The sequence below is a fragment of the Phoenix dactylifera genome, chromosome 1, assembly GCF_051530095.1.
Source record: "Phoenix dactylifera cultivar Ajwa chromosome 1, Ajwa_hap1_PhDact_Kaust_v1.1, whole genome shotgun sequence".
Taxonomy (NCBI): Eukaryota; Viridiplantae; Streptophyta; class Magnoliopsida; order Arecales; family Arecaceae; genus Phoenix; species Phoenix dactylifera.
Genome location: NC_143190.1, coordinates 45,621,592 through 45,648,645, shown reverse-complemented (window position 1 = coordinate 45,648,645; position 27,054 = coordinate 45,621,592). Strand labels below are relative to the sequence as shown.

At 44.9% G+C, this 27,054-nt stretch overlaps 1 protein-coding gene across 1 annotated transcript; it reads left to right on the top strand.

Annotated features, from left to right (window-relative positions):
• Nucleotides 1–4,155: 4,155 nt before the first annotated feature.
• Nucleotides 4,156–8,397, top strand: LOC103708174 (O-glucosyltransferase rumi-like protein (DUF821)). The gene is made up of 6 exons (XM_008792983.6): nt 4,156–4,607; nt 4,681–5,273; nt 6,485–6,674; nt 6,797–6,861; nt 6,958–7,168; nt 7,580–8,397. Exons 1-6 carry the CDS (start codon nt 4,332–4,334, stop codon nt 7,850–7,852), a joined length of 1,608 nt encoding a protein of 535 aa, XP_008791205.3. The 5' UTR covers nt 4,156–4,331; the 3' UTR covers nt 7,853–8,397.
• Nucleotides 8,398–27,054: the final 18,657 nt, after the last annotated feature.

The following is a 27,054-nucleotide window of genomic DNA, read 5'->3' as shown; positions in this document are numbered from 1 at the left end:
GCCTAATTCCTCTGTATTGGGGTCTTGGCTGGGCTCATAAGTCTTAATTGGCCTTCCGATTGGCCACTAAGCTTAATTCCCAGCTTAATTGGGTTTAATTTCGGGTTTAGGGTCACTGTGACCCGTTTGGGCCTGAGTCAGGGTCAATCCGGGATCAATTTGGCCCCCAAATTAATTACATTGGCTTAAATTGGGCTTTAATTTTGGTTTAATTTATAGTCTGGCTTGTCCAGACTTAGCCCAATTTGATTGGGCTCGGGTTTAGTCAAATTTGGCTAAACCCTTTCCCTTTTTTTTTTTTTCTTTTTCTTTTTTTTTTCTTTTTCTTTTTCTTTTTCTTTTTCTTTGGGCTTAACGGGTTGCGGGTTCGGATTCGGATCCGACCCGCGAACCCGTTATCGGGTTCTTTCTCCCCCCTTCCAGAGGCTTCCGCCTCTTCACCTTCCCGACCCCCTCTCCCTCATCCGGCCGCTCTCTCTCTCTCTCTCTCTCTCTCTCTCTCTCTCTCTTTTCTCTCCGTCGTCTCCACCGAAACCATACCTCCGGCCGGCCCTCCGGCTCCCCTTCTTCTCCTCCGGCCAGATCTGTGGCCTTCCCCCTCTCGGTCACTCCCTCTCTTTCCCTTTTTTCTTCTTTGTCTCTACCGAAGCCCATGCTTCCGGCCCTCTTCTCCGGCTCCCCTTCTTCTCCTCCGGCCAGATCTGTGGCCTTCTTCTTCTCCTCCGGCCGGATCTGCCGCCTCCTCCTCCTTCCGACCTTCACCGAACCCTCCCCGGCCAGATCTACCAGCCCGGAGTGGTGCTTCCCCTTCGGGGCGGCGACGGTGGGAGGCCGGCCCTTTCCCTCTCCTTCGAAGTGATGCCGGAGGAGAGGAGAAGAGCCGGGAGGTGGGATCGAGGCCGATCTCCTCCGGGAGAACTTCTCCGGCTCCGACCACGGCGAGGTAAGGCCGTGGTCCGCGGTAAGTGCCCCCTCTCTTTTTTTTTTTTTTTTTTACTTTGTTCTTCTTCCTCTTCCGTTTTCTTCTTCTTTTTTTTTTTTTTTTTTTTTTTGTGGGAGTCTCGCCACCACCTCTCGGCCGGCGGAGAGGTGGGGCTCGGCTGAGGCTGGCGGCCTTGAGGCCGCGTTGGTCGCCGGCACGGCAGACCCGGCGGCCCTTGGCTGCCCCTCAGCCCTAGGGCAGCCACGGCCGGGGCCTGTCACCCGCAGGCCGAGTCCGGCTGGGCTCGGCCCGGGTGGCGTGGGCTCGGCTTGGGCCGTTCTCAGGCCGGCCCGCGGCCTGTTGGTCCGGCCCGCAGCCTGTGGGTCCGGCCCACGGCCCTCCTCCTGTTCTTCTCTCCCGTGCCGGTCTCCTTCTCTCTCTGTGCCAGTCTCCTCCCCTCTGTTTCATCAGTGAAACAGAGGGGAGAATACCCTACAGAGGGGTATCTCCACTCCCTAAAACTTTATTATTTAACCTAAGGGCCACTTACCTGGATTTTTGCTGGTTACCGTTGGGCCGTTCCTCCCCCTCGTAGTCCCTCCTTCCTCTTGGAGCTTCAGGGCTCTTCCGCCTTAGGCTCCAGGGCTTCGGCTCTCTCTCTTTCAGTGTTCTTGGGGGTCTCCGACTTAGGGTTGCCGGCAGGGACTTAAATAGTGGTTTAGAAGATGAGACCCCCCTCTCTGAGAGGTCCCATCCGCTCCATGCCTCCCCTCTCCGGGAATGGCCGCCGCCCCCTCTGTCTCCGGTGCGCCGGCATCGACTGCCAGCAGGGGTGGGGGTCACCCTTCCCTGTCGGTCTTATCCCTTCGTACTGGCTACAGTATGATTTTTTTTTTTTTATAATAATCATTATACTGGCTACAGTAAAATTTGGGCCCAACCCTTAACTGGGCCTATTTTTCTATTGGGCCTAGTAGGTTGTGGGCCCGGACATTACATATAATTTCTTACTATTTTATAAATTTGAAGAACTAGCATGACCGTGGTTCAATATGGGAAAGCGACTAGCAAAACTTTGACACAAATTATCTTAGATTAGAATTTATTTAAATTTATGCATTACCTTAGAATATTGTTAGAATTGTGAGATATTTAAATTTTAAGTTAGTTATTCTAATAAAGCTACATATGCCTTAGCAAAAATAAATAAATAAATAAAGCTGCATATTATCATTTAAGATTGTTCTGCTGTATATATATATATGATATTGTAATGAGATGCCTTGCATATTTATAGAAAGAGTTTTCTAAGTATGCGGCAGTTGCGCAACCCTGAGCTCGCAATCTAGAATCGGGGGCATGATCCCTCCTATTTTTTTATAAGAAAATCTCCTTGGAGACCATTTTTTCAACCCAAGCTTCTTTCTCCCTTCTAATTAAAAATTTACTTGGGATTACCAGGGAACTCATTTTTCTTGTATTAAAAATTTGGATATCGGTGGAGACCTTTTTCTTCATTTTTATTGTTTTAGGAAAATGTTTTAGAAAGAGAGGGAAAACATATAATGAGCATGAAACGGAGGAATTGGCTGGTCGGATGGGCGCCAACCGTATAATTTGTTTGTAAAATGATATATTCATGGGATAATGAAAAGATTATGCTAAGATTTAAATACAAGGAAAAAAATAAATATTATAACTGTGTATCTCAGTTAAAATTAGTATTCACATACAAGCATTGCATTGTTCGAAGAAATAATATACAATTTTATATTATAATTATATAAATTATAAAAAATAATTACATGCTTTATATGATTACAGATTTTTTGAATACTTTTGTACATTTATTTGCTTTAACAAATCTTATAAATATTTCCTTATCCATATATTATAGGTATTTTTTTATTTCTAATTTGTTGCTTTCGTAAGTTTTGGATTATGGTATTTGTCTATTTGTTTGGAACATCATTTTGAATATTTTATTTTTATGTTTTTATTCTCATGAAATACGATAAAGAGAATATCAAGAAAAATAATTTTTTAATGTAATCTCACAAAGGAGAAAATATTTTATTTTATTTTTAATGTATTTATATTCTGTATTTTCAATTTTCCCGCTCTCTATTTTATCATAATCTATTTTTTTTATAACCGATATTCTTTAGTTTTTCTTTATTTCTTAAAAGCAAATATTTTTAACTTTTTATTTATCTATTGCTAATCTAATTAAGTTAATTTTTAATATCTAAAATTAGAATTTTAATTTTGTTTCTTTATTTTTATATAGCAAGAATTGTATAGATAGTTTAGAAAAATTGAAATGGTTAGCTAAAAAAAAAAGTACTTTCTAGTTAGTAGAGATATATGAGATACCAACTAGTTGGTCAATTCGATCTTAGCCTTCCAAACATTTTACAAATGGCAAAATAAAAGAAAAAGCACCAAAGCAAATTCACTCTTAGAGTCTGTTGGCTTGAATCTATAACAATGCTTACAAACAACATGGGGTTAAACAGAAACAGCACAGCAGGAAGAAAATTAGATCAAAGCCCCATTATATGAATATGAAAAATTCATCCTCCCAACATTACTAATTTGTTAACTCCATAACTAACTTACTTTATATATTTAGCAATAAATTATGTTAATTATACCAAATCTTTTTTTTTAATTACTCCATTATATATATAGGGTTTTTTTACATGAATATCCTTCTAAAAATTCAAATTTGCATCAATATTCTCTTAAAATTATATTTATTTCTGTACTCTTATAAAATATTGTTTTTGCACAAATACTTCTAATATAACGGTTCTATTAACACTGTTAATAAAAAACTATATTTATTTTTATTAAAAATAAAATAAAATTTTGAAATTACTTTTTTGTCTCTATGGCGATTACTTTATAATTGTTTTTTTTTCATATCTATCCATTAAGGATATTTTAGTCATTTTAATTTGAAACCGTTAATTTTTTAACGGCATTAGATGGCGTGGGTATATATGTAAAAATAAAAATAAAAAAATAAAATAGCAAAATAAGTATTTTATGAGGTTATACATATAAATATTAATTTTGAAAAAATATTCACCCATAATTTAATATTTAGAAAAGCCATCAACCAAAATTCATACTTTATCGTACCAATGGGACACTAGTGGCACGAACACCCGCCATGATAGGCGAGATCCGGGTGCTTGCATTATTGGCAGGTAAAAACGGTAAATGAAGCGCAGTATATTCTCTGTTGATTAGTTAATCAAGCGGCAAGAAAGTGCCCTTCTCCGGCCCGCATCGCTCGGCGGCGTTCGAGGTGAAACGGTCTCTCCTCTCCCGCGCTGCTCGCGGTGAAGCTGAGAAGCCCGCTCGGACTCTCTCTCTCTCTCTCTCTCTTCCGTTCCACATGCTACCTATTACCGTCTGGAAACGGAACTCCACTTCCAGCCACCACCGAGACACCGCCATGGGTTTGGGATTGGGCGCCGCCCCGCCGTCGAGCCCTTCCACCGCCGATCCCGCCGCCTCCGTCGCCAATCGCCGGACCATCCCCTCCCTCCTCTCCTTCTGCTACCCCCGCCGCCACCGCCGCGGCGGCCTCGCACCCTCCGCCCTTCCCTCCATCTTCGGCTGCCTCGCCCTCGTCTCCAGCGTCCTCGTCATCCTCTTCTTCCTCCAAAGGGTATGAGCGTTTCCATCCGCCCGTGTTGATAATTCTATGCGATATTTGATCTGCTCGCTCGTTGGTTTTTTAGGCGGTGGACGATGTGTTCGCTCGGACGAGGACGGTCGCGGGCCACAACCTGGAGCCCACCCCCTGGCACCCGTTTCCCCACAACAAGGAGCGCCCGGATGCCTCCACCGTCCTCCGCTGCTCCTATCTCTCCTGCTCCCCCCTCCGGATCACCCTCCCCTCTCACGCTTCTTTCGGTGGTGATGGAGATGGCGGCGATTCTTCCCAGCAGCAGTCCTGCCCTGCGTTCTTCAGCTGGATCCACCGCGACCTGGAGCCATGGCGGCGGTCCGGCATCTCCCTCGCCATGGTGGCGGAGGCCGGGAAGCACGCCGCCATGCGGGTGGTCATTCTTGACGGCCGCCGCCTCTACGTCGACCTCTACTACGCGTGCGTGCAGAGCCGGGCCATGTTCACGATCTGGGGCCTGCTGCAGCTGCTGAGGAGATACCCCGGCAAGGTCCCCGATGTGGACTTAATGTTCGACTGCATGGATCGGCCGGCCATCAACCGATCCGACTACCAGGATGGCACGCCTCCTCCGCCGCTCTTCCGCTACTGCACCACCAAAGATCATTTCGACATCCCCTTCCCCGACTGGTCCTTCTGGGGCTGGTAAGAACACCTTCTCCCCATCCTAACAACTCCATTATTGTAGCATAAGCCTAGAGGACTTTCCCACACCAAAGAATGTCGCATCAACTGGATGTATATATTTGCCTAAACTGAGGCAAGATATCTGGTGAGCGAAGAATTAGCACTGAAGCAAGGTAAGAATTCGTAAGCACAAAGGTATTGGGTGGTGAGACCAAGCAAAAATTTTATCAGTAAGGTAGACTGCATGATCACTTCCACATGCATGCTGAATCTTGGTGATTCCAGCAAGCAAGATTCTTTGAACTCATGGATCACATGTGCACCGGATAAGTTTCCATCCTAGATTTCTGGTCGTGGATCAGTTGAAACCCTAGTGACATGATTGGCTTGACATTGGACTCACTTATAGAAAAGTATAATGTGGTTCACGATGAGATATACGCTCTATTTTCGTCGGATGGTTCTATCTATGGGAACATCATTCAGGTGTAACATTTGAAAATTTCAATGAGACACCTTTGAATTCTTCCCGGTCATTTATCCTCCACTTAAATTATAAGTTGTCTTTGAATTAAAGCATGATGCTAGCAGAAGACAACTATTCCATTCTTCCAGGTATCTTTTAAGTCTTCAGGTTTGACATTATATAGTAAAGGAAATCTCTTGACTAGAGGCGTAGAAGTTCAAGAGTAAAGGATACTCTGCTCTGTGGTAAGCCAAAAATAAATGATTTATTGGTACAACAAGAAGGAATATGGGGAGCGAACCAGCAACCATGTTGGACAGCAGCTGGGAACAGATTATGTTAAATTCTTTGATTGACTGTGAGCAAGAAAAGGAGGTATAATCAAGTTAAGAAGGGCAATCCTAGGTTTGGTTGGACAGCATGAGTTCTCCCTACAGTATGAATGAAAAAGTATAGAAGAAAATGAAAATGTTGCTACCATGTCTTATTAGGTCACCAAATTTTTTCCCTGTGTGGATGTCAGCAAATTTTAAAGATCATTCAGCTTTCCATGTATAACCTTTGGAAGTGATCGGACTTCCACAGCCACATCCATGTACTATGCCTTCCACTCTTTGTTTTTGCCATTTCAATTGGATTGGTCTTGGAAGAGAACTTCACATTAGGAGTCTCTTTGTGGTACTTCCTGCCTCATGATTGCATTACCCAGAAAGAAAGAAATCATGCCACATTGCTAAGAACTACATGTGCAATGCTATTGCAGGCCCGAGATACACATTGGACCCTGGGATGAGGAGTTCAGTAGTATCAAGCTGGGTTCTCAAGCTATCAACTGGAAGAGGAAGGATAAAACTGCATATTGGAAGGGAAACCCAGATGTTCAGTCACCCATAAGGATGGCACTATTAAATTGTAATGATACTAAGAAGTGGAGAGCTCAGATTATGCGTCAAGTATGAAAAAATGGACCTCAATATTTCTTGATTATTTCTATGTTGATATACAAATGCGGGCTCTCCATCATTGATCACATGACATGTTGATAATTGTAGTGTGTTTTTGTGTTGCATTGCAGGACTGGCTACAAGAATCAACCTCTGGTTTTCATAACTCTAACCTTTCGAGCCAGTGCAATCATCGGTATGCCATTGCAGTGTTTTTGTTGGATGGATCCATTTAAAGTCCAAGTGCATCTGAATTTGGCTGCTTGTTTTATTTCACCTGGTCTTTTTGCAGTTATAAGATCTATGCTGAGGGTTTTGCATGGTCTGTGAGCTTAAAATACATCATAGCATGTGGATCCCTGGCATTAATTATACATCCACAGTATGAAGACTTCTTCAGTCGTGGTTTGATTCCAAAAGAAAACTACTGGCCTATTAATCCTACTAACTTATGTGAGTCTATAAAGTCGGTGGTTGACTGGGGAAATAATCACCAATCCCAGGTGCTGTTCTCTCTCCAGCTCTTTGGCATCTTTCTCCCTCTTCTTTTTTCCTTTATATGGTTTAGCCTAGAGGATACCATTGCAACGTTGCCGACTTTAGGTACTTCTTCTATGTCCTCATATTAAGTTGGATCGTATTGATGTCATAGTATATATGAATAACGTTATATTGTGATAGTTTATAAACAGCAACAATTATATTGTGATAGTTAACATTATAGAACATAGGGGATACTGCCCCTTGAGTTTAAGGCTGCATACATCAGTAACATCAAGAAACATGTATGTACACAAAAGGTAGTATGTAACTTCGGAGTGCTGTGCATTTCTAGGAACCCAATGGTTTGTTATTTACATCTATATTGATAATACTTGACTAAGCCTTTTTATTTATATGAGACCATGGTGCAGGCAGAGTCCGTAGGGAAAAGGGGGCAGGCATTCATGGAGGATTTGAACATGGATCGGGTGTATGACTATATGTATCACCTCATTGTGGAGTACTCGAAATTGCAGGACTTCAAGCCAGTTCCCCCATCTTCAGCTCAAGAAGTGTGCGTGGAATCTATTCTTTGTGTTGCGGACAATAAACAGAGCCAGTTCCTTGAAAGATCATATGCGTCCCCTTCATCCTTTTTCCCGTGCACCCTTCCTCCGCCTCAGAATGATGTTAGCAAGAGTTAGATGGATAACCAGCAGAACTGGAGTAGTGGTATACAGGAGATGGAGGTGGATTAGTTTGAAAATGTTGCTTATGGGCAGCGACTTGCTTCGAATCCTAATTGGCTTTAAACTCAGGATCAAACTTGAGCTGCATCGGTCCCCAGACAAGCATAACCGGGAATCCTGCAAGTCTGCAAAGTTGAATAGAGGTGCCGACTGTCTTGTGCTTGCTTGAGCAATTTAAATGATCAGCATCCTGCAGACATCTTGACAAACGAAAGTGCACATCTGCTGATCAATTAGTCTTCAGGAAAAGCAAAAAAAAAAAGCAAAAAAAAAGAGGGGGCTCATCTGCAAACCAATTGATCTTTGTCAAGACTACAATTTTCTCTTCAATAAATATTACATGTATTAAAATTTACTGATCTTTTTTAAAAAAAAGTTTATGAGCACATGGAGCTTTATCTGTTTTCTGAACTGTTGAATAAAAATGTCAAAGTGTAAGCTTGTCTTTCCTCGGCTGAGTTGTACGACTCTTATTCCTATTATTGATGAAATGTTTAAAAGTGTAAATGTATCATTAGTTATTGGTGGTCATCCATGACTGATTAATGAAATACCTTTGGAGTTAAGATTATTCATGCTTTATATTGTTGTACTTTTTTCGATTTTTGTCACTTTTGCTGCCCTTTCATCTCACCTGCGTAATTTTTCCTGGACTTAATATTAGATTTTGGCATTTTCCCCCTTTTCCTTTCATGCAATGTGGTGGAACCCATGTCCACAGCTGTGGTGAAGTGGTCAGTGGATCAGATGAAGGCACACCACATCCATGAAAATTTCCTTTTCTAAGATGTCATCTTGGCCTTCTTTTTTAAGATTTTTTTCCCTACATATTATTGACCTTTTTTGGCTTAAGCAACATGTGGCAACTAAGTTTCTCTCTTTCATCCAAAGCTTCCATCCTTTCGGATGTACTTTTCTCCCTCAAAAGGTTTCAGTTAAAGTCCCAGTAAAACTCTTGTACGCCTACCTATTCTCTGTTGCTTTAATCATTTCAATTGAAATAGAAGCCATTATTTGCCTTAGTGAAGCATTTCACTTGGTTTTCATTGAATTGCATGATGGTTGTTAGGACAAGTGTTATTGATTGTTTTAAGAAAAATAATGGACTGATGGCGAAATTAACAGAGTATTTCATTGTTCACAAAACATAAAAATTATCTATAATTATCATGATAATTTGAATACTGAATAATATTGGAAAAATTATATATTAGTCGATAGGCAATGAAGTTCCGAGGGTGTCCTCACGCGTATTCATTATGACATGCAGTGAAGCTCTCTGTACCTGGTGTGATGTCCTATTCTATTTTGATTCTTACTTAAGTTTATTAAAGTTAACGTTTATTGCCTCGGTATTTATTGCATGTTTATTCTTTGCCAGTTATGCAATGTTAATTCTTGGAAGTTCAAAAGTGTTTTGACGTTTATTTTAGAACCGCCAAATAATGGTTTTTTTACTAGTCATGGTGCTTCGTACGTATGTAATTGACGCTCAAAAACTTGATAACCTAATCCTATTATTTTATAGAAATTAGGTATCGATCCAAATTAATTTTTGAAAATTTTACTAGATTGAATTTGAATTCCATATAAAGAATCCTATTTCTCATCGGTTCAAACTTGGATGTGGCTATGATCAATCCGAAAGCCCAATAACTTAAATACTGAAAATAAACTATACAGCATATATATATATATATATATATATATATATATATATATATATACACACACACACGTACACACATACATACATATATACATATATAGATACATACATACATATATATAATTTGTGTGTGTGGGCATGTGGGTGGGAACAACCCCACACGTGCGCTAAATATAAGAATATAGAAAAAAAACTAGCTGCATAATTTGTGTTGATTTTTTTTCTTTATATTTGTATTTACATCTTTTTCTCATGCTTGCTCACCTTAACTCTCACCTATTGTCATTTGAGTTACAAAACCCCAACTAACATTTAGATTTAGATTTTGTTTCAAACAAATTGAATATAAATAGAAACTTAAATTTATTTCAAAGGTGATTAGTTTTTTTTTTTTTTCACAACCAATCATTCACTTCCCTTTTCATGCTCCTCTCATATCGCAATCTTCCATAGACTATTGTAATAAGAGTTCTTTTAGATTTGAAAATTGTTAATCCTTGGTTAGTTGGCCAACTAAAACATGTGCTAAGTTGTGGAGTGATTGATTATAACCCTATTTGATTTTGATGAGCTCAAAGCATTTGAGTATATCTTATGTTTTACTAATGAATTCAATCTAGTGTTTCAGTCAAATACTTGTAAATTTATGGTTAAGAGTCTCAAGATTTGGTTCAATACATTTTGGATAAGTAAAGAATTCAATTTGAACCAAAGTCTGAGTCTCGAGTCGACTCCTCTACATTACGAGTCGACTCCGACTGAGAACAGACAGACGGACAGAAAGATTCATCTCAGAACCTGTCAACGAGTCGACTCCTGAAGAGCGCGAGTCGACTCCGATGCTTGCCGAGTCGACTCCAGGGTAGTACGAGTCGCCTCCAGGGAGTAACAGACAGAAAGACAGAGAAGCTATTTTGGACCCTGAGAGCCGAGTCGACTCTTGAGGAACTCGAGTCGACTCCGATGGTTGGCTGGTCGACTCCTAAGGAAGCGAGAGTCGACTCCCAGAGAGAAGCAAGGCAAAAGTCAGAGAGCCGATTTTGGACACTGAGAGCCGAGTCGACTCCCGCAAAGTCCGAGTCGACTCCAAGGCAGCGCGACCCCAAAAGACAGAAGATGGTATTTTCGTCTCTGAGAGCCGAGTCGACTCCAAGACAGTTCGAGTCGACTCCAAGGCAGCGCGACCCCAAAAGACAAAAGACGGTATTTTCGTCTCTGAGAGCCGAGTCGACTCCAAGACAGTTCGAGTCGACTCCAAGGCAGCGCGACCCCAAAAGACAGAAGACTGTTTTTCGGAGACTGAGAGCCGAGTCGACTCCGAAACAGTTCGAGTCGACTCCGAGACGGCACGAGTCAAAAGACAGATGTGGAGTGATTGATTAAAACCCTATTTGATTTTGATGAGCTCAAAGCATTTGAGTATATCTTTTGTTTACTAATGAATTCAATTGAGTGTTTCAGTGAAAATCTTGTCTAAGTGTTTCTAGACTTGGTTCAAGATATTTTGGATAAGTTAAGAAGTCAGTTTGAACCAAAGTCTGAGACTCCGGGATATGACGAGTCGACTCCAAGCGTATCAGAATCACTGGCACGGGCTCGAGTCGACTCCGGATCATTACGAGTCGACTCCGACTGAGAACTGACAGACGAACAGAAAGACTCAACTCAAAACCTGTCAGCGAGTCGACTCCTGAAGTGCGCGAGTCGACTCCGATGATTACCGAGTCGACTCCGGAGTAGTATGAGTCGACTCCAAGGAGTTACAGACAGAAAAGTCAGAGAGCGATTTTCGACCCTGAGATTCGAGTCGACTCCTGTGGAACGCGAGTCGACTCCGATGGTTGGCAGGTCGACTCTCAGTGGTACACAAGGCAAAAGTCAGAGAGCAGTTTTCGGACTCTGAGATCCGAGTCGACTCCCGCAATGCGCGAGTCGACTCCGAGACAGCGCGACCCCAAAAAGACAGAAGACCGAATTATTGTCTCTGAGAGCCGAGTCGACTCCCAGACAGCTCGAGTCGACTCCAAGGCAGCGCTACATCAAAAAGGCAGAAGGCTGTGTTTCGGAAACTGAGAGCCGAGTCGACTCCGGAACAGTTCGAGTCGACTCCAAGACTGGACGAGCCAAAAGACAGAAGATCGGGAGTTCGGGCTCTGAGCGCCGAGTCGACTTCCAGGATTGTCGAGTTGACTCGAGTGGGCCAAGTTGAAAAATTAGCTCCATGGACTTCATGGGATGAGCGGACTCCGAAAATGGCAAGTCAGCTCCAGAAGTTGGCGAGTCGACTCCGGGTTAAGTCGAGTCGACTCCCAGTCGCGGAGGTCACTTTAATTCAAATCCGGAACAGTTGCCGAGCCGACTCCAGAAAAGCATGAGTCGACTTCCGCTACAGCCGAGTCGACTCCAGATCGCGCGAGTCGACTCTAACCCCAACGGACATATTGTCAGGATGTGCAGAGTGTGCAGAACGGGCAGAAAAAGGTGTCTAACGGCTAGTTTCCGTGGGGGATGGCTTAAATAGCCACAGAGGACTGTAGCAAGGCAGAGAAGCACTATTCCACTCAAAGAAATCAAGCATCCTATCTCTGCCAACTGGTTTTCAACAGAAAAGAAGGAAGAGCGCCATTAAATCCATCCAGCTACCTCTTCCCAGCATTTAAAGAAGTCTCCTCCTGCCTTCAAGTCGACCAGACATTCAAGAGGAGACTCACAGTTCAAGAAGCCCTACTCTACTCCAACTCAAACGTGTTTGAGGGCTCTTAACTTCTATCTAGTTTATATTGCTGTATATCTGTTTTTTAGAAGCTCTGTTTTTCTGTTTGTCCTTGTTCTTTCCATCTTGTCTTTGCTTGATTCAATCAGGGGATTGAATCAAGAGTATAGAGGTTGGTTGGTGAGCCGAGGGTAAAACCAACGTGTAAGGGTTCGATTGTGATCCCGAGAAAACAATCGGGGTGGTTCTAGTCGGTGAGCCTGGGAAAACCGACCGAGTTCGTTGTGAGCTCGTAAAACAACAAGTTGGGTTGTGAGCTTGTAAAACAACCGGCTATAATCCAAGGGGTTATAGTGAATTCCCAAGTGAGACTTGGGGAGTGGACGTAGGAGCAAGGGTTAGCTCCGAACCACTATAAACATTGTGTTTGTGATTGCTTGTGTCTCTCTCTCTCTCACTCTCATTTCACTCACAGCACATAGCAACTAATTAATCATCTTGCAAAAGTATTAATTAGTCATCCACAAACATTTTAATTGCAAAATTATTTTAAAACCCAATTCACCCCCCCTCTTGGGTTGTCTATCTGGGCAACAAGTGGTATCAGAGCCTAAACTCTTCTACCCTAAGAGTAAAAGATCAAAATGACAACCCCATTTGGATCTTCCCACATTGAGGGTCAGTCCACCCAAAGACCCCCATTCTTTATTGGATCCAACTACTCATATTGGAAGGCTAGGATAAGAATATTTATCCAAGCCCAAGACTATGAGATGTGGACCATTGTAGTAAATGGACCATACATCCCATCCATCTATGTAGAGGGTGTCACTGTACCCAAACTCGAAAAGGATTGGGATGACCATGACATGAGAAGGCACAACTCAATTCCAAAGCAATGAATGTGCTTTACTGTGCATTAGATAGGAATGAATTCAATAGAGTCTCTACTTGCAATTCTGCAAAAGAGATTTGGGATAGACTTGAAGTGACCCATGAGGGCACGAATCAAGTCAAAGAATCCAAAATAAACATATTGGTTCATAAGTATGAACTATTTAAGATGGATTCTAATGAAACAATCACTTGCATGTTCACTAGATTTACTGACATTGTCAATGGCCTAAAAAGCCTTGGCAAAAACTATACTAACAGTGATCTTGTCAGGAAGATTCTTCGCTGTCTACCAAGGTCATGGGAAGCCAAGGTGACGGCAATCCAAGAAGCCAAGGACTTGAACAAGCTATCACTTGAGGAGCTTCTTGGATCCCTAATGACGCACGAGCTAACAATGAAGCAACACAGCGAAGAAGAGTCCTCCCATAAGAAAAAGGTAATAGCTCTCAAATCTACATCATCTAACAAAGACTTGTCTTACAGTAGCAGCAGTGAAGAAGAAGATCACGAGGGAGAGGATGATGAGGCTCTTCTCGTACGTAAGTTCAGAAGATTCATCAACCAAAAGAAGTCCTTTCATCAAAGGAGAGGCCCCTCAAATTTCTATCGAAAGGATAAAGGTAAGGAAAGGGAAAATGAGGGGATTGGATGTTATGAGTGCAAGAAGCCGGGACACATCAGAGCTGAGTGTCCTTTACTGAAGAAGGGGAGCAAGTACAAGAAGAAGAAAGCCCTTGTCACCACCCTATCGGACTCCGACACATCATCATCATCATCGGATGAGGAACAAGGAGAAAAGGCCAATTTCTGCTTCATGACCCATGAAAATGAGGTAACATCCGCACCACATTTAGATTTTACTTTCGATGAATTATATGATGCTTTCAATGAATTAATGGATGAATACAAAACAATAAACGTTAAAAACAAAGAACTAAAAGTAACTAACCAAACTCATCTCCGTAAGTATGATTCATTAGTTAAGGATAAAGATGTTCTTATCAAAGAAAATGCAGAACTTAAAACAAGCAACCAAATCTTGATACAAAATAATAATATCTTAACTAAAGAAAATGAAAGGCTGAATAAAGAAACATTAGAACCCAAAAACAATAAACATATAAATGAGAGTCTCACAAAAGAACTAAATGATCTAAAAGCAGAAAAACAAACACTAACTAAAGAACTTGAAAAATACAAACCCTTGGTTGAAAAATTTACATATAGTTCTGAAAAATTGAATATGATACTTAATAGTCAACGAGCGGTATTCAATAGAGCGGGTTTAGGGTATAAACCTAAACATAAGCAAAAACTTCTTAGTAACTTCTTTGTTAAAGCAGGGAAAAGTAAAACTAAGAAAATAACCTGCTTTTGTTGTGGAACTTTAGGACATAAAGCAAATGTGTGTAATTATAGAAAAGGAAAAACTAAAAGAAAAATTAAGAGGGTTTGGGTTCCAAAAGGAACCAACATTACTAACCATGAAGGACCCAAGAAAACTTGGGTACCTAAGATTATATGATTTGCTTGTGTAGGAGTGTCTTGCAGCCAAGGTCGACAAAAATTGTTGGTACTTGGATGTTGGCTGCTCAAGACACATGACGGGTGACAAGGATCAATTTTTCACCCTTGAAGCTAAGAAGGGAGGTGTTGTGACTTTTGGAGACAATAACCAAGGTCACATCATTGGTATAGGTAAAGTACAAATTACCCCTTCAACTTTTATTGATAATGTTCGATATGTTGATGGTCTTAAGCATAATTTATTAAGCATTAGTCAATTATGTGATAGAGGTTATAATGTTATGTTTAAACCATCACTATGCATCATAACAAACCCAAATGACAATAGTTTAGTTTTTAAAAAAATAAGACGTGGAAATGTGTATGTTGTAGACCTTGAGGATCTTGCCAAACACAACCCATGTTTAGTTGTTAATGAAACTAAGGATAATGATGCTAGTTGGTTATGGCACCGTAAGTTAGGTCATGCAAGCATGGATACCATATCTAAACTAGTTAAAAGAGATTCTGTGATAGGTTTGCCAAAATTAAAGTTTGAAAAGAATAAAATATGTGAAGCATGTCAATTTGGCAAACAATCAAGGAACTCCTTTAAATCTATAAATTGTGTCTCTACCTCTAGACCTCTAGAACTACTACACATGGACCTATTCGGACCAACTAGAACCACAAGTCTAGGTGGATATAAATATGGTCTAGTTATCGTAGATGATTATTCTAGATATACTTGAGTCATGTTCTTAGGCCATAAGGATCAAGCATTTTCAATTTTCAAGAAATTTCATAAAGAAGTAACAAATGCTAGAGATACTTCAGTAATAGCTATTAGAAGTTGTTGGGGGAAAAATCCCAAGTTATACCGCCACGGAGGCGCTCGGCCAAAGAGCGCCGACCAGGAGGATGCTCGGCCAAAGAATGCCGACCAGGAAGGCGCTCGACTAAAGGGCGCCGACCGGAGAGAGCGCCAAGAGGCGCCCAATCAAAATAACCAAGTAGAGATGCTCGGATAGGAAGAGCCGATCAGCGGACGCCGACCAGAGAAGCGCTCAACTAGAAAGCGCTGACTAGAGAGAGCGCCAAATGGAGGCGCTCGGCTAGAAGGTGCTCGCCCAAAGGGCGCCGACCAGGAGTATTCGAAGCAACCCCGCCACAGGGCGCCCCTCTGGGCGACCAGCTCGGCTCGGCACCCTTGCCGAGCCGATGCCTTAACTAATACTCCTCCTCGCCAAGCTTTCTCGAAAGGTCCGGCAGCTATACACGCGACTCTACTATAGCCTGCCACTATCTTCAAGCCATCAAGGCATAAGATCTCTGCAGGTATTCGGCACGACCTGCCATTAATGCATGAGACTCCCTCAAGTCTCCGATGCACCCAGTCATTTAATGAGCACGGCCCAAGACGATCTCCGGATCACTGAACCATCAGAGCGTATGGCTCTCCCTGACCGCCGGTTCATTCGGTAATAAATGCACTTACCATCCACGGACCCCAGGCCCACCACAGCCGGCGGTTCAACCACTCCAACAGGTCCGATCGACCGTGAGAACTTCCTGATTCCGGACCGATTCGGTCCCGTTCTCCACCACGCCATTAATGGGCCAAATCGTGCCCAATTATTACAAAAGAGGACAAACCTCCTGTCACCTCCCAGGTAACAAAAATCCTTTTATAAAAAGAAACCTGGGGGGAAAAGGGGGGGCCCCGGACAGAACCCTCCTGGACCGGGTGAAAAGAAGCAAACAGCACAGACACAATGGAGGATATCACCCTCTTCATCTTCTTCATCTTATCCAAATATTCCTGCTGTCTTCTCCATATACTCTCTTCCTTGCTCTCTCCACATATCTGCCCCCCTCTGACTTAAGCATCGGAGGGCCGGCGCCGGGGAGCCCGGCCACCGGCTTTTTGCAGGACTTACACCCCTCCAGGAGGACGTCACCAGTCGGCGCGCCGCCGACCACCGTCCCCGCAGCGAAGCTCCTCCTTCCCCGGCTTCGCGGTAGCCCCCGGGTCCAATTTCCAGCAGCAGTTGGCGCTAGAGGAAGGGCCCGAGTTCGCTGCCATGAAGCTAAGAAGCAAAGGGGCTTCCAACGCCTCTCGACGTCCTCCACCCAGTCCTGAGCATTCCGTCCGGAACTCACCACCTCCGGCCGAGTCAACCCCTCAAGTTCGGCCGGAGCAGTTTGATGCCCTGGTGCAACAAGTGCAAGCCTTGGCTACCGCTGTCCAAAGCTTGCAACCCAGGGGCATCCCAACGGCACCGCCTCCTCCGGCTCCAGCTCAACCGGAGCCTCCTACAAGCAGACTTCCCCTTCGAGGTCAGGACTCCCAAGTCCAGGCCTCCCTCTGGAGAGAGCACCCAGCCAGAGGCTACGGAGGCTGGCCACAGCCTTCAGAAGCTGAGTCGGTTCCAGGGCAACCTGCGCTCGAACGAACCGCTGCAGCGATCCTCCAGAATGATGAACTCGACAAGAAGGTCGAGAAACTGGAGCGCCAAATCCAGGCACTCCACGGGAGAAAATCAGGACGTGATAACGACTTCGAGTTCACTACGAAGTCACCCTTCTCCCCGGAGATCGAAGATGAACCGGTCCCACTACGGTTCAAGATGCCCCAGGTGGAGCCTTACAACGGCAAGGCTAATCCCCTTGACCACCTGGAGAGTTACCGGGTCTTAATGGCCCTACAAGGAGCCTCGGAGGCCATGATGTGCAAAGCTTTTCCGACACTCCGAGGGCCAGCCCGACTTTGGTTCACCGGGCTGAAGCCAAATACTGTCTCTTCCTTTGAGCAGCTCGGCAGACAATTTGCTGGCAACTTTGCCGCCAGCCAGCCCCAGCGGCGGACATCCGACTCCCTCCTTGATATCAAACAAACGGAGGGAGAATCCTTCAAGGAGTACTTGGACCGGTTCACCGCCGCAACATGGGAGGTCCGGGAGCTTGACCAGTCCATCGTGATGTCCGCACTAAAGACTGGAGCCCGGTCCTACAGATTCCTCTTCTCGATCGAGAAGAATTTCCTTGCGGACCTCACTGAAATGTTCGCTCGGGCGCGGAAGTATGCCAAGGCAGAAGAGGCCGTGGCGGTTAGGCGGGGTGGGACCGAGCAGAACCCCAAGAAGAGACGTCGCGAGGAGCACAGCCGGCCCAGAAGCCCGTCTCCGCGATGAGCTAAGAATCCGCCCCGCCCGAAGAGTCCACCCCGGTTGAGAGGACCGCCACAGCAGAGGTCACCACTCCGCCCGAGGTTCCCACCGCAGGCCCGTGCACTCGAAGGGAGGGCGAGCATTGGCCCATAAAATTCTGCGCCAAGGATATTATTGGCCGACACTCCAGAAAGATGCTATGGATTTCGTCCAAAGATGCGACCGGTGCCAAAGGAACGCCAATGTTCAGCGCCGGCCCTCGGCTCCTTTGACCTCTATTAGCTCCCCTTGGCCCTTTGCCCAGTGGGGGATTGACATTCTAGGGCCATTTCCATTGGCCACCGGGCAAAGGATGTTCCTGGTCGTCTCCATCGACTACTTCACAAAGTGGGTAGAAGCCGAGCCCCTCGCCCGGATCACCGAGCAGAAGATGCGGGATTTCGTCTGGAAGTCCATCATTTGCAGATTCGGGCTTCCCCGCATCCTTATCTCTGACAACGGTCGCCAGTTCGACAATATCCATTTCAGAGAGTTCTGCTCCGAGCTTGGCAATGACCACCGCTTCACCTCGGTCGCGCATCCTCAGACAAACGGAGAAACCGAGGTAACAAATCGTACTATCTTGCAGGGTCTCAAAGCCAGGCTCGACAAATCTAAAGGACAATGGGTCGAAGACCTGTACAATGTCCTGTGGGCTTCCCGGACCACGTTCCGCGTCCCCACCGGCGAGACTCCCTTCAACCTAACATATGGGACGGAGGCCGTCATTCCACTAGAGATTGGGCTCCCCTCTCCAAGAGTTGAGCACCATGATGCCAGCTCCAACTCTTCGCAGCTCAGAGGCAACCTCGACCTGATCGAGGAAACAAGGGAGGCCGCCCGAGTGCGTATGGCAAGGAACCAGCAAAAGACAGCTCAGTACTACAACGCCAGGGTCAAAGTCAAATCTTTCAGACCAGGGGACCTTGTCCTCAGAAGAGCTGAAGCCTCCCGACCAACTGAGCAAGGGAAGCTGGCCCCGAATTGGGAAGAACCATACCGAGTTTATTCTTCTTCCCTGACCACGGTTGGGATGCCCCGGTGCCTCGGGATGATGGAGTACCTACGCGGGCTCCCTGAAGATGTTCGTGAGTTCGTGGCGCGCTCTCCACCGGCAACGAGCTCGGCTCGTTCTCCTACCCTGACCACGGTCAGGATGCCCCGCCACAACGGGATGCCCCGATTCGTCGGGATGGCCCGAGATGTCGGGATGGCCCTGACGAGCTCGGCTCGTGCTCCATCGACTATTGAGTAGCGGTCCTCTCTGACCGGACGAGCTCGGCTCGTGCTCCATCGACTATTGAGTAGCGGTCCTCTCTGACCGGACGAGCTTGGCTCGTGCTCCATCGACTATTGAGTAGCGGTCCTCTCTGACCGGACGAGCTCGGCTCGTGCTCCATCGACTATTGAGTAGCGGTCCTCTCTGACCGGACGAGCTCGGCTCGTGCTCCATCGACTATGAGTAGCGGTCCTCTCTGACCGGACGAGCTCGGCTCGTGCTTCTACCCCGACCTCGGCCGGGATGCCTCGAGATGTCGAGATGCCCCGATGCATTGGGATGCGGTCTTCATTGACCAAGACGAGCTCGGCTCGCTGTCCGCCGGCTCCAGCCGACGAGCTCGGCTCGTTCTCCATCGCCGGATTTCTCTGCCTATGTCCTCGAAGAACGGACCCCGAGCAGAGGAGCGTCTTTAGTCGCCTCGGCGCAAGGACGCATACGATACCAGGTACCCGTTTATTTAATGTCTTTACATTATTCTATTCTTGGACTTTTCTCTCCCGATGTCCTCGAAGAACGGACCCCGAGCAGAGGAGCGTCTTTAGTCGCCTCGGCGCAAGGACGCATACGGTACCAGGTACCCGTTTATTTAATGTCTTTACATTATTCTATTCTTGAACTTTTCTCTGCCGATGTCCTCAAAGAACGGACTCCGAGCAGAGGAGCGCCTTTTGTCGCCTCGGCACAGGGACGCTCACGGTACAAGGTACCCATTTATGTTTTTACATTAACGCTTCTACATTATCTATTGTCCTCGGATCTCTGCCAACGTCCTTAAAGAATGGACTCCGAGCAGAAGAGCATTTTCAATCGCCTCGGCGAAAGAATGCTCACGACACCAAACTATTATACTGTGGTGAATCCCCGTCACAAGCTGACGAGTATTCAACCCATTTGTTGGAAAAGAATCTGGTCCGCCCCGATAACTCAAGGCTCGGACCCAGAGTTCACTAACTGCGCTAAAATTTAAGTCCTAGAGACCGCCTTAGGGCTCGGTCGAATTCTGGACTAAGCTCGGAAAAAGAGAGACGCCGCCTATTAAAGGCACCTCAAAGCGCTCGATAATTCAAAACGCGCAACAAATTAAAATTTTCGGAACTCGTAATGCCCCAACTAAAGCTACTTCCCGCGCTCCAGCTGGTAGCCAACTGGAACTCGGAAGTCGGGGGGTAGTGTTGGGGGAAAAACCCCAAGTCATACCGCCACGGAGGCGCTCGGCCAAAGAGCGCCGACCAGGAGGATGCTCGGCCAAAGAATGCCGACCAGGAAGGCGCTCGACTAAAGGGCGCCGACCGGAGAGAGCGCCAAGAGGCGCCCAATCAAAATAACCAAGTAGAGATGCTCGGATAGGAAGAGCCGACCAGCGGACGCCGACCAGGGAAGCGCTCAACTAGAAAGCGCTGACTAGAGAGAGCGCCAAATAAAGGCGCTCGGCTAGAAGGTGCTCGCCCAAAGGGCGCCGACCAGGAGTACTCGAAGCAACCCCGCCACAGGGCGCCCCTCTGGGCGACCAGCTCGGCTCGGCACCCTTGCCGAGCCGATGCCTTAACTAATACTCTTCCCCGCCAAGCTTTCTCGAAAGGTCCGGCAGCTATACACGCGACTCTACTATAGCCTGCCACTATCTCCAAGCCATCAAGGCATAAGATCTCTGCAGGTATTCGGCACGACCTGCCATTAATGCATGAGACTCCCTCAAGTCTCCGATGCACCCAGTTATTTAATGAGCACGGCCCAAGACGATCTCCGGATCACTGAACCATCAGAGCGTATGGCTCTCCCTGACCGCCGGTTCATTCGGTAATAAATGCACTTACCATCCACGGACCCCAGGCCCACCACAGCCGGCGGTTCAACCACTCCAACAGGTCCGATCGACCGTGACAACTCCCTGATTCCGGACCGATTCGATCCCGTTCTCCACCACGCCATTAATGGGCCAAATCGTGCCCAATTATTACAAAAGAGGACAAACCTCCTGTCACCTCCCAGGTAACAAAAATCCTTCTATAAAAGGAAACCTGGGGGGAAAAGAGAGGGGCCCCGGACAGAACCCTCCTGGACCGGGTGAAAAGAAGCAAACAGCACAGACACAATGGAGGATATCACCCTCTTCATCTTCTTCATCTTATCCAAATATTCCTGCTGTCTTCTCCATATACTCTCTTCCTTGCTCTCTCCACATATCTGCCCCCTCTGACTTAAGCATCGGAGGGCCGGCGCCGGAGAGCCCGGCCACCGTCTTTTTGCAGGACTTACACCCCTCTAGGAGGACGTCACCAGTCGGCGCGCCGCCGACCACCGTCCCCGCAGCGAAGCTCCTCCTTCCCCGGCTTTGCGGTAGCCCCCGGGTCCAATTTCCAGCAACAGAAGTGACCATGGTACCGAATTTGAAAATCATTTATTTGATAAGTTTTGTAGTAAAAAGGGGATAATACACAATTTTTCTGCACCTAGGACACCACAACAAAATGGAGTTGTGGAGAGAAAAAATAGAACTCTAGAGGAAATGGCTAGAACTATGTTGTGTGAAAGTAACCTCCCTAAGTACTTTTGGGGAGAAGCCGTCAATACTTCTTGTCATATATTAAATAGAGTTTTATTAAGACCCATCATAAAGAAAACACCTTATGAACTTTGGAAAAACAGAAAACCAAAAGTGAACTATTTTCATATTTTTGGATGTAGGTGTTTTGTTCATAATAATGGGAAAGATAATCTAGGAAAATTTGACTCTAAATCTGATGAGGGTATATTCTTGGGGTACTCCACAACTAGTAAAGCCTATAGAATCTTTAATAAAAGAACCCTAGTTATAGAAGAATCCATACATGTTGTTTTCGATGATTTTAGTGATATCTCTTCTAGCAAGAGAGTTAATTTTGATGATGATGGTGAAATTCTTGAAGAGAAGATAGATGAGATGACATTACAAGATGATAATCAAAAATTAATTGAAAATGCATCATCAAGCCAAGAGGCTATTATGGATCATGGGCTGACTAAGGCTTGGAGGTTTGCTCACGGGCATCCTAAGAAATTAATTCTAGATGATCCATCTCAACCTGTTAGGACTAGAGCATCTCTTAGGAACTTAAACAATCATCTAACTTTCGTTTCACATTTTGAGCCCAAACACATAGAAGAAGTTGAAAGAGATGTAAATTGGATAAATGCAATGCAAGAAGAATTAAACCAATTTACTAGAAACAAAGTATGGAATCTAGTTGAAAGACCTACTGAATATTCAATTATAGGTACCAAATGGATTTATAAAAATAAACTTGATGAAAATGGAATTGTAATAAGGAATAAGGCTAGACTAGTAGCAAAGGGTTATAATCAAGAAGAAGGTATAGATTTTGATGAAACCTTTGCTCCTGTAGCTAGACTTGAGGCAATTAGACTTTTACTAGCATTTGCATGCTCTAAGGACTTCAAATTATTTCAAATGGATGTAAAAAGTGCATTCTTAAATGGGTATATTAATGAGGAGGTATATGTAGAACAACCTCCTAGTTTTGAAAATCATCAATACCCTAATCATGTATATAAATTGAACAAGGCACTTTATGGTTTGAAACAAGCACCTAGAGCATGGTATGAGAGGCTTAGCAAATTCCTATTAGAACATGAGTTTTCTAGGGGTAATGTAGATACAACATTGTTTCTAAAGAAGAAAAACAAAGATATGTTGTTAGTGCAGATTTATGTTGATGATATTATTTTCGGTGCTACTAACAATCGCCTTTGCGAATAATTTGCTGACTTGATGCAGAGTGAATTTGAAATGAGCATGATGGGAGAGCTGAATTATTTCCTCGGGCTTCAAATCAAACAATCTGAAGAAGGCATCTTCATCAATCAAGCTAAATACATCAAGGAGATGCTTAAGAAGTTTGATTTGGAGGGGAACAAGTCAATCAGCACCCCCATGAGCTCATCATGCAAATTAGACCAAGATGAATCAGGTAAATCTGTAGATCAGAAACTATATAGAGGTATGATAGGATCTTTATTGTATCTTACTGCAAGTAGACCTGATATCATGTTTAGTGTTTGTATGAGTGCTAGATATCAGTCTAATCCTAAGGAATCTCATCTAATTGCAGTCAAGAGAATCTTTAAATACCTAATAGGAACAAAGAATATAGGGTTATGGTATTCTAAAGAATCTAGCCTAAACTTAATAGGATACACAGATTCAGACTTTGCTGGATGTAAACTTGATAGAAAAAGCACCAGCGGGTCATGTCAATTCCTAGGAGAAAACTTAATCTCATGGTTTAGCAAGAAACAAAACTCGGTTGCATTATCTACTGCTGAAGCTGAATATGTTGCAGCCGGGAGTTGTTGTGCTCAAATCTTGTGGATCAAACAACAATTGGAAGACTATGGCATTAAACAAGATAAAATTCCCATTAATTGTGATAATACAAGTGCCATTAACCTAACTAAAAATCCAATTCAGCATTCAAGAACTAAACATATTGAGATAAGACATCACTTCATAAGAGATCATGTACTGAATGGTGATGTGACACTTCAATTTGTTTGCACTGATGATCAATTAGCTGACATTTTTACAAAACCCTTAAGTGAAGAGAGATTTAGTGTGCTTAGGAGGGGATTAGGAGTGATTGATCCATCCTAGTGGTATTTTCCACTAGTTCATTGATTTTGATGATTAAATTGTGGCTAATTTAGAGTTTCTTTACAATGATCATCAAATCAGATCATAACTTAGTGATTTTCCCTCATTCGGCACGAACATAGCATGATTTTTAGGTGCGTGCCAGAGTTCGAGACGACTCGAGCAAGTTTCAGAGTCGGCTCGTAACGGGGAGTCGACTCGCATACAGTCGGGAGTCGACTCGAGGTCAATAGGCACATAAGGAGAGTCGACTCGCGACTCAGAGGAGTCGACTCGTAGTCGGGATCCGATTTTTTAACCCTAACTTCATCGTTTACTCAACACTTCTATTCACCGCCGCCACTGTTCACAAGCCCTAGAGCCGACTCCTAGAGCGTCTCCGGCCGACCTTAAGGTTTTTCCCGTCCATCTTCCTCGCTTTTTTAGGTTCCTTCCTCTTTCCTAGGTCAAAATGCCTCATAAAGCCATTGTCCGGAAGAGACCCCAACCCGCGACCGGTGCCGAGCGGCGTTCCAAGGCTCGGAACGATCCCGCGAGGCCACAACCTCCGGCTCGTTCCCCGCTGAGGGAGGTTCCCTCGAGGCCGTGCGCCGGGAAGGCGGTCTCCACCGGGAGATACGTCGATTTCGACTATCTCTCCCGGGAGGGCTTTACTATAGAAGAGAGACTGCGGGCCCAGGGCTTAGAGTATTTTTGTTCCCTAGATCTCCCCACATACCCTGGCCTAGTTAGGGAGTTCTACGGTACTGTACATAGGGGCGATGGGGGTATCGAGGGCACGGTAGCCGGTGTCCCATTGTTCATTTCGGAGGATATCATTGCTCAGGTCCTCCATCTTCCACAAGTAGAGATGTCTCCCACACACCCCGAGGATAGGACTGAGGCCCTTACGGCCATTCTAGGACATCCACCTCAGTCCCCCTTAGATGAGGTGTCCGCTAGCTCACTTTCAGTTGAGATGCGGCTCCTCTTGAGTATCATCTCTAGGTCCCTCTTCCCGAAGACTGGCCGCTTCGATTTTGTATCTGAGAGAGACCTAGCTCTTATGTTCTACATCCTCCAGGACACCCCAATCAACTTTCCCAAGATGATGTATAGATACCTATGTGAGCCACTAGATAGACCTAGGCTCACCCTCCCCTATGGCATGATGTTCACTCTTCTGTTTAGGGAGGCCGAGACTCCCATTCCTGAGGGGAAACCCTCTCGCGCATTGCGATGGACAGATCGCATGCGTCCGGAAACCCTACACAGGATGGGGTTTCGGAAGGTCGAGGGAACTTGGGTTAGAAAATCATCCACCTCCACACATACCACCAGACATTCCCCCAGTCTTGACCCAGACTCAGACTATCCTACCTTTCCCTCCACCTCTGCTCCCACCACCTCTGCCGGACCCTCCTCCTCAGCTCCACCTACTCAGCCCATGGAGGTCCGGATCTCTCCTGAGCAGCTCCGGGAGTTGCGGCAGGAGATAGTTAGAGATCTCCGGGACGACCTGCTTAGGGAGCTCCGAGGTACAGTGACTGCTCCCTCTCCTGCACCTTCTTCAGCGTTGGTTCCTTCCCTGTCAGCCGTGACTGAGATGACGGCCCATGTGCGGGAAGAGATCTACAACGTCAGGAGCTTGATTCAGGCCCAGTTCTCCAGTATGAGCGATGTCACGAGCACCACTCGGAAGATGCGCGATGACATGCGACACGACATGGGAACCACTACCCAGGGGGCCGAGCGCTTGGCGAATGTGCTCATCGCCAAGCTTGACACACTTCAGCAGTCGGTGACCGAGCTCGATACGACACATAGCAGGGCCACCTCGGCCATTATCCGACAGCTCGAGCACGTCACCAATGCAGTCACACTACTTGCAGAGCGCATGCCCCGGGGAGCCGCATCCTCCTCGAGGAAGCCTTAGATATCTTTTTGTATTTTGACATGTATTCTTTTTGCTTTACTTATTGTATTCACAAATATATTTACATACACATCAATACAATGAGTAGACATATTCTCTTCAATTTTGTGCAATTTGCTCTCTAAATGATTGCGTGTTATACTCACTTCCTTTTTGATACGATGACAAAAAGGGGAAGAAATATTTAATAGATATGTAAATGGAATCAACATAAAAGAAATCAAAAATTAAAACATAATTTGTTCTTAGTGGATTTGGTACCTCGAGGCTCATTATCTCTCTGTTGGGGCTCCTAATGGAGTAATCTCCAGAATCTATTCAAGGGATATTCGGAGATTAGTTGAATCCTACTCAAGAACAAATTGACAGATTTTCCCTCTAAAAACCAAAAATTTCAGTTCAAAAACTTCAATGCATTAAAAGGAAATTCAGGGAATCAAAACAAAGTAGAATGCATATGTTGAGGGGAAGAATCTGAATTTTTAAGAAAGTCAAATCATTAAATATATATAAGCCAAACAATTGAGTGCATGACATAAAGGCTTATATAATTCCAAATGAAAGGGGGAGCTTTAACTCCAAAATTTATTGTTTCACACCTTTCAAGTTTGGATAAATTAAAAAACCAGACACTTGAATTCATTTATAGATTTCATTTCCTTGTTTATTGAGCAATTCACTTTACATATACTCAATGTTTTGTCATCATCAAAAAGGGGGAGATTGTGGAGTGATTGATTAAAACCCTATTTGATTTTGATGAGCTCAAAGCATTTGAGTATATCTTTTGTTTACTAATGAATTCAATTGAGTGTTTCAGTGAAAATCTTGTCTAAGTGTTTCTAGACTTGGTTCAAGATATTTTGGATAAGTTAAGAAGTCAGTTTGAACCAAAGTCTGAGACTCCGGGATATGACGAGTCGACTCCAAGCGTATCAGAATCACTGGCACGGGCTCGAGTCGACTCCGGATCATTACGAGTCGACTCCGACTGAGAACTGACAGACGAACAGAAAGACTCAACTCAAAACCTGTCAGCGAGTCGACTCCTGAAGTGCGCGAGTCGACTCCGATGATTACCGAGTCGACTCCGGAGTAGTATGAGTCGACTCCAAGGAGTTACAGACAGAAAAGTCAGAGAGCGATTTTCGACCCTGAGATTCGAGTCGACTCCTGTGGAACGCGAGTCGACTCCGATGGTTGGCAGGTCGACTCTCAGTGGTACACAAGGCAAAAGTCAGAGAGCAGTTTTCGGACTCTGAGATCCGAGTCGACTCCCGCAATGCGCGAGTCGACTCCGAGACAGCGCGACCCC

What these genes read in the sequence shown, in the direction of transcription:
- LOC103708174 (XM_008792983.6), top strand. Translation starts at nt 4,332, where the DNA reads ATGCTACCTATTACCGTCTGGAAACGGAACTCCACTTCCAGCCACCAC. An exon ending in GACTGGTCCTTCTGGGGCTG is followed by an intron (nt 5,274 to 6,484) that starts GTAAGAACACCT and finishes ATGCTATTGCAG; the next exon opens with GCCCGAGATACACATTGGAC. An exon ending in GAGCTCAGATTATGCGTCAA is followed by an intron (nt 6,675 to 6,796) that starts GTATGAAAAAAT and finishes GTTGCATTGCAG; the next exon opens with GACTGGCTACAAGAATCAAC.